The sequence below is a fragment of the Sphaerulina musiva genome (genome assembly GCF_000320565.1).
Source record: "Sphaerulina musiva SO2202 unplaced genomic scaffold SEPMUscaffold_1, whole genome shotgun sequence".
Lineage (NCBI taxonomy): Eukaryota > Fungi > Ascomycota > Dothideomycetes > Mycosphaerellales > Mycosphaerellaceae > Sphaerulina > Sphaerulina musiva.
The window spans coordinates 4,344,000-4,351,492 of NW_016017383.1; the positions used below are offsets into that span (position 1 = coordinate 4,344,000).

General features: G+C 49.9%; 4 protein-coding genes across 4 annotated transcripts; 3 read left to right on the forward strand and 1 right to left on the reverse strand.

The window, feature by feature from the left end:
* Positions 1-817: 817 nt before the first annotated feature.
* Positions 818-1,141, forward strand: SEPMUDRAFT_104968 (uncharacterized protein; the record flags this gene model as incomplete). The annotated part of the gene is made up of 1 exon (XM_016900559.1): positions 818-1,141. One exon carries the CDS (start codon positions 818-820, stop codon positions 1,139-1,141), a length of 324 nt encoding a protein of 107 aa, XP_016765880.1.
* Positions 1,142-1,494: 353 nt separating this feature from the next.
* Positions 1,495-2,490, forward strand: SEPMUDRAFT_104969 (uncharacterized protein; the record flags this gene model as incomplete). The annotated part of the gene is made up of 1 exon (XM_016900560.1): positions 1,495-2,490. One exon carries the CDS (start codon positions 1,495-1,497, stop codon positions 2,488-2,490), a length of 996 nt encoding a protein of 331 aa, XP_016765881.1.
* Positions 2,491-3,785: 1,295 nt separating this feature from the next.
* SEPMUDRAFT_78364 (alpha-ketoglutarate-dependent taurine dioxygenase) lies at positions 3,786-5,098 on the reverse strand (the record flags this gene model as incomplete). The annotated part of the gene is made up of 3 exons (XM_016910194.1): positions 3,786-4,025; positions 4,088-4,534; positions 4,628-5,098. Coding segments are annotated over 3 exons (1,158 nt in total), but the record flags the coding sequence as incomplete, so codon positions are not given.
* A 1,455-nt stretch (positions 5,099-6,553) lies between these two features.
* Positions 6,554-6,920, forward strand: SEPMUDRAFT_29292 (zf-CSL-domain-containing protein; the record flags this gene model as incomplete). The annotated part of the gene is made up of 2 exons (XM_016908451.1): positions 6,554-6,592; positions 6,753-6,920. Coding segments are annotated over 2 exons (207 nt in total), but the record flags the coding sequence as incomplete, so codon positions are not given.
* Positions 6,921-7,493: the final 573 nt, after the last annotated feature.

The following is a 7,493-nucleotide window of genomic DNA, read 5'->3' on the forward strand; positions in this document are numbered from 1 at the left end:
ACCGCAGAGTGCCGCGTTGCCAGATGGTCAGTACATGGGCCTTGTTAGCTACAGGTATCCGTGTTGCTACAGGTTATGTAGTGCCATAGTGGTGGAGTATAGAATTCACGAAGGTATGTCCTGATACCGAGTGTGGCACTGGAGAAGGAGGTAAGGTCATGTCACAACAATATACTTGGAGGTATAGATGAGGATATAATAACAATGAATCTAGCTCTACGAGAACGAACTTTAGTCACTGCGAACGATGAGTTGGTGGCATTGGCATTGGCAGTGGGCGCATCTCCCGTGTCCATGTCCATGTCCATGTCCGTGTCTACCTATTCCCATGTCTATTCCCATGTCCACCTGGTGACCTGGGTATGCCCATATCCATGCTCAATCATGCCGACGCCTGCTCGAGCGACGAGGTGGAGTCGAGTCACGCAAGGCTCATCAAGCGGCCCCTCGGGGGAAAGAAAGGTGAGGTGGGTGTGGATACCACACTTGACACCATCATCATCATCTATTCTAGAAATTAATCTAGAATTCCCACGTTGTTCGTCCCGTCGCACGGCAGCACTGCTGGAATCTGGATCTAACCGTCGTACCACAGTCACCACAGTCACCACAGCCCTGAGCCAAGTAGGACGTAGAACCAGGAACCAGACTTAGTACTACTACGGAGGTACTACATACAGCAACACGGTTGACGGCAACGGATAGATCCAGTAGAGCTTGAGTGCACAAGCTTCCTCCGTTCCCCGTTCGGATCTAACCCCAGCGGCCCAGAATGACAACCATACCTATCGTAGGTAGTGCAAAGTAACGTGACGATATGAGTACGATGACAACGCGCATACATCTACCTCCTATACCTCCTCCTACCTCCCCCTACCTCCTCTTACCCAAGGTACTTACTTGTACTTTATTTGCAGAGCGTAGACCTACCGACCCCGACAACTGCCACGAAGCTCCAGAAAAGGGTTCATTCTATCATGCCTCTCCTATCCACGCTGACAGACGTGAACCGCAGCCTCCTCCCACTCCTTTCACCATCCCCGAGCAAGTGTACTACCCCGTGGAAGAGGACAATATCATCTTGGTGCGGCCTCACCCAACCCGCTGCTCCAGTCATGCCACCACCGTGCCTGAAAAGTAAGAATTCGCGCAAAAGTGTTTTCATTCACTCTCCATTGCTGGTTACGTGTTCATCGGTCCGTGCCAGTATGCGTAGAAAGCGATAGATCGATCTCATGCATCCCAAAGCCGCCACGGCTTCCATGCCAACCGACTTCACCAAATCACCATGCGGCTCGCAACGGCCACGCGCTCCCCAATCAGGAACATACTAAGCTTCCGCGAAAACACGGAGGCAGATGGTACTGTCAATCACCAAGCCTTGCACATCTACGCATAGAGGTGCCCCAGCGCGCATCATCACGCAGGCCAATCTCGACGAAGACGCACACTTAATACCCCTGGAGCGCACTCTCGAGAACACACTTCCAGAGCATGGCTCAGCCTCCTCCCGTGTGGCAAATTCCCTTATACCAAATGAGCCTGGATGAAGCCCACGCCTATTTGATCCAAGAACTATCCCGCCCTCTCACCCCACGCGACCAAGAGTTGAGATCCTCCTTGAAGGAATTCTTCACCGCGTGGCACCATTCGGATAATGTTCTGGCTGTCTGTGGAATACTTGACGAGTTGCTGTTCGGCCGCCTCTTAGGGCACCGTGTTGGTTATGTCCATCTGCCTATGACTCCCCTGGGAATGACAGAACTTTGCCACGAACACAGCATTCTCAGTCGCGATTGGTTACCACCTCACAATTATACCGTAATCTCCGCTTTGCGCTGGGATTTGGTGGACCATCTACAAAATGGACCGGGATGTACAATACGAAAAAGCTATGCCGGCTTATGGGGCACCCTAATTCACGAAATGCTGCATGCATACACCATTCTGGCTACTGCAACAGGGGAAGACATTGAAACATGCCACTGCGGCATTAAAACCGAACACGGTCCCAAGTGGACTAAGACCATCACCATGCTGGCGGCAAGACTGAATCTCGGAATCACTCCAGACGACATGACGAACCGTCTGGAGGTATGCCACGAGCCCGGCGAATTGGTATCCATCAGAGACTACACCGGCCTGAAGCGAACCGACGGACGACGTTACAGCCATAGTCAGACGTACGAGGTCATCCGCAACACGAAATACTCGAGGGACGACGCCGAAGGACGAGTCCTCCCCTTGTTATCCGATCCAATCACCGCAGCAACAGAGTTGCCAGAGTTGTCGGAGCAGGACCTTGGACCATTATCCCCAACCCAAGAACCACAAGCAAAAGAGGAAAACCTGCCATGCCACAGACCTCGCAGACGCCGAGAAACCTTTCCCGGGCGTATGATAGAAGATTTCCTTGGAATAATGCGACTCGATTGTACGGGTGAGACGATGGCGACGCCGTATGTAGGCAACTACTGGCAATGTGAGTAGTGAGTTGGCCTCCCAAGCGTTTCTGGCGGTGTTTTCTTCTTTTTTTGGGGGTCTTTGCTAGAGAACAACAACAACCGCCAAACGTAAGTATGAAATGTATTTCAAAAAAAGAGCAAGAGAGTTTCTGTCTCTCTGCCCTTGGTGTAGGTAACCACACCCCCTGTCTTCCACAAGTATCGATACTGCCGTACTCGAATGAATAGGGAGGCTGGAGGGGCTGCCTCCCTCTCTGGTTGTAGTATGATCAACCAATCTACTGATCTTCAAGAAGCTAAACTCGCAACATCAACGCTGCTGGTTAGAAGCAAAAGGAGGTTTCAAAAGATCTCTCTGCTTGCAACATTGTCGACTGAACTACGTATCTTCACCAAGCAACAATACTACCCGATTCGAATCAAAACGAGCATTAAAAGGACTCTGTCTCTCTCTGTACTTAGTATTATCAACCAAACTACTGATCTTCAAGAAGCTGAACTCGCAACAACAATACTGCTAGGTAGAAGCAAAAGGAGGTTTCAAAAGATCTCTCTTTCCCTACGAGATGATCGACTGAACCACGCATCTTCACTAAGCAAAAACACTCGCTAATGAGGAGCAAAACGAGCAGTAGAAGGCCTCTGTCTCTCTCTCTGCCCTTGGTATTATCAACCGAGCTATCTAGAAACAAGAAACCAAACTCGCAATAACCACGCTGCTGATTTGGAGCAAAAGGATGTTTCAAAAGATCTCTCTGCTTGCAATATTATCGACTGAACCACGCATCTTTACGAAGCAAAAACACTCGCTAATTAGGAGCAAAACGAGCGTTAGAAGGCCTCTGTCTCTCTCTGCCCTTGGTATTATCAACCGAGCTATCTAGAAACAAGAAACCAAACTCGCAATAACAACGCTGCTGGTTAGAAGCAAAAGGAGGTTTCAAAAGATCTCTCTGCTTGCAATATTGTCGACTGAACCCCGTATCTTCACTAAGCAAAAGCACTCGCCAATCAAACGTACAAGGAGTTTCAAGCAGTCTCTCTCTCTGTATAGTATAACCGACTAGGCCTCCTATTTTGAACGAGCAGCAACACTACTAAATTGGAATTGAAGGAAGATCGCAGCAGTCTCTCTCTCTGTAGTATTATCCACTAAGCTACTTATCTTGAAGAAGCAAAAACACTCGCCAATTGGACACACAAGGAGTCCTAAATGTCTATCTCTCTCCCTGCCTCTCTCCCCTTTAGTACCCTCAACACCCTCACCAATCCTCACCCAAGCAAACCACCACCACCACCACCCCCCCTCATCTAATTCGAATCAAACCCCGTCTCAAAAGGCCTCTCAGCCCTAGGCGTCAACCGCGCCAAATGTCTCCGACTCCCATCCTGCCAATCCAAAATTGCCGTGTGCGAAGTCGTACGATTATCCCACACGACAACCGTCCCCTGTTCCCATTTGACTCGCACCTGCATATCTGCGCCGAGCGCAATGTGTTGGTAGAGGAAATTGAGAAGGTGGTCGGATTCTTCTTTTTTGAAATTGATGATGCGACGGGTCTGGAAGATGGGGATTTAGCAAAGAAGAAAAGAAAAAGAGGTGAAAAGGGGAAAAAACTTACGAATTGAGGATTTACAAATAGAGCTTTTTCACCCGTGACGGGATGCGTGCGAACAATCGGATGGATATTACTGACGGGATCTCTACGAACGATGGAACCTCGCGCGAGAGCAGCTTCGGCCTGTTCGTGACCCGAATGGACTGCTTGCAGGCCATGCAGACGTTTCTGAAACTCGGGAGACAAGCGTCGATATGCGACGGCCATGTTGCAAAAGAGCGTATCGCCGCCTGCGACGGGTCCGTCGAGAATGTATAAAAAGGTGGTGGAAGGGGGTTGCATTTCGTACGTCACGTCCGAGTGCCAGGTGATGGAATTCGTTCGTTCCTGGTAATAGTCTTGTGCGGTCGTGTCGGATGCGCTGCGGTGCACGAGATGGACTTTGGGGAATCCCTTGGGTGCGCCTGATACGGGATGGATGTGACTCGGGCCGTAGTATTCTGCAAAGTCCTGGAAATTTGGGAAGTCAGTTCAAATGGTTCGGGCTTCGACCAAGTATATAACTTAGACAGCTTGATGGGAGGGGACCATTGTAGTACGTACGATAGCCTCCTGAATAGGTAAATCGGCGAAATCCTGGTCTCGAAAAGCTACCACTTTATGCTGCGCAACAAAGAGCGCAAGTTCGTCTTTTCCAGCGTTGTTCAACTTGCTCAATTGAATCCCACTGACTTCGGCTCCAATATTCGCGGTGAGCTCCTTCACATGGCTCCCAGCAGGAAGTAAATTGGGAAATGCCGGATCTGCATTCTTTCCGGGCTCGACAGGCTCGAATGGCTCGTATGGTGGAAGTTTGGAGTTGTCCCAGTATGGCAAGTAGTGCGGATAGGCTGCAGGAGGATTCTTTTGGTCGCCATTCAGCTCCACATCATATTTCGTGGTGGCTTCACCTTGCGCAAAGGCCTCTTTGGAATGCTCGCCTTGGAGACTGTCTTTCTGGCGGATCTCCTCGGCTTGCTTGTCAGATATGATGTGTTCTGCTACAGTGGTGGTCTCGACGAGAGCGGGTGCCATGGTGTCTGATTGGTGATTGTAAAGGATGATTTTCGAAAAGTGTGTCCTGCTGCAATTGAATAGTCGTATCACACTCTAGCTCGTTTCGTGGTAAGCTGAAGAAGAAGTACGGTAGAAGTCACAGTAGGTTATTAAATAGGCAAAGACAAGAGACCGACCGAGCGCCGAGCTTGAGCTCATATATACAATGTCTATCGACATCCCGGCGTCGGTCCTGTGTCCATATTGCGGCATCACAGGATCGAAGACCCTGTCCTTCTTGACGTGTCCGGCTATAGGTTGACAGGCGCAGGAGCTGTCTGGCGAAGCTACCTAGCCAGCATCTTCGTTGTGGTTGCTCACGTCTAAGCCAATGGTCAAGCACAGCAGAGTGGGGTCCTGGTATTGTACCATAGTAACCATACAGCAAGGTGGAAGATGCGTGCCGAGCAAAGACGGGCCATCGGCGACAGTCCGTGATTCCATCATATCGACAACCACCAATATTGACAATGTGAGCTCGATCAAGAAGGTCAAAGTAGCTTCTGCGACATTTCTCACATTGCTCTGAAATGACGTGCTCGCTTGATGATTGTCCCAGTGCTATAGGTGATAGCCCAGCTCATCGTAACATGGCCTACGCCCTGCCTTTGGACTGCCACTCGGTCTGCGTTGGCACCAGATTGTCAGCAATGCTCACTCACAGCGATCAGATGGATTAGTAGACCAGCGTTGCACTCGCTCGAGGACGATTACAAGCCTGTCCCCCTGGACGAGGGCGATCATTATTGATATGATTCCAAGCTTAGGCAATGGGCTCCCAAAGAGGGTGGATGAATAATTGGCAAGTTGTCGAGTGCACCAGGACCGTCGACTCCCTCACTGCTCCCCTCGCTCCCTTGTTGGCCTGTTGGATTAGTGTACCAGACTTGAGATGGTCTCCAAGCACTACATCGCCAAGAAAAAGTGCTTCTAGAACTCGAGTCGTCCAGCATTTGCCTGTGAGATATTTCATGTTTTCATCAATAGAAGAAGATGCTCGAAATGGGACACCATGTGGAAAGACGAAGAGGAGGATTCTTCTTCCACCTGTGACAACCTGTCGACCACAAAAGATGAGGGCAACCAGCGCTTTGAGTCCCGGATCGCGCACTCACTCGTTCGTTCGTGAAGCCATAATTCCACTTCCGGCAGAGCATCACCGCCAGACTTCTATTAGAAGCGCTCATTGGAAGTGTCCATGATTAATGTTGATGTAAATATTGGTGTAAATATAGTCCGTGGATTGTGGTCGCGTCGCAGCAGAGTTTGAAGCGAAATATCGCCACCGAAAAATATGCCCCACTTCTTGTTAGTCCGTACCTTAGGTAGGAGGTAGTTCTGCCTCCAACTTCTACCTCCTACACTCCACACCCGCATCACATCCATATATTCCCCTCCCCTCACACCTCTTTCTCAGAGAAAAAGAAAGAAAAAATGGCAGACGAAAACATCTACGACGAAATCGAAATCGAAGTGAGTAGTTTCTCCCCCATCATCATCATCTCCCACAAAAGAGAAAAAGACCCCCCTCCCCACTTCCACAACGTCTCCCTCCCCCTCACAAATAAAAAATATAAAAAAAAAAAAAAACAAAAAGAACTAAAAACAAAATCCTTTCTGACCTTATCACAAGGACATGACCTACGACACCACCCTCCAAATCTACCACTACCCGTGCCCATGCGGCGACCGCTTCGAAATCAACATTGAAGATTTACGCGAGGGCGAAGAAATTGCCGTGTGTCCCAGTTGCAGTTTACAAATTCGTGTGATTTTTGATGAGGGGGATTTACCCCTGCCGCCGCCGCCTGATGATGGTGGGAATAGTGAACAGCAGAAGCAGCAGGCGGTGGTGGAGGTGGTTTGAAAGATGGAACCTTTTTTTGGGGAATGGAGGAGATGATATGGGAGATCTCTATGGGAGATTGTGGGAGATGTGATATGATGGACACGGCACACACACACACACACACACACGCACGAGAGAGCTTGATGTGGGTTCACGGATGAATGGCAAGCTGACGCCGAGGATTCGTGTGCTGTAGAAAGGTGGTGGTTTTCGCTCGATGCCACTCTTCGGGAAGTAGCGTCGTGCGAAAAGAGGCGGAAGTCTTCTACACGATGAAAGCTACGTTCCCGGCAGAAGCAGGGGAGGCCATGCAGCATTGCTGCTGGAAACTGCCAGAAGAAGTCAAGGCGAGGCCTAGACAGCAGATGACCGGGTCCGCGGCAATGACAGTAAGAAGCGCAGAAGGAAGAGCGAGCGAGACGGGAGAGAGAGAGAGAGAGAGAGAGAGAGAGAGAGAGAGAGAGAGAGAGAGAGAGAGAGAGAGAGAGAGAGAGAGAGAGAGAGAGAGAGAGAGAGAGAGAGAGA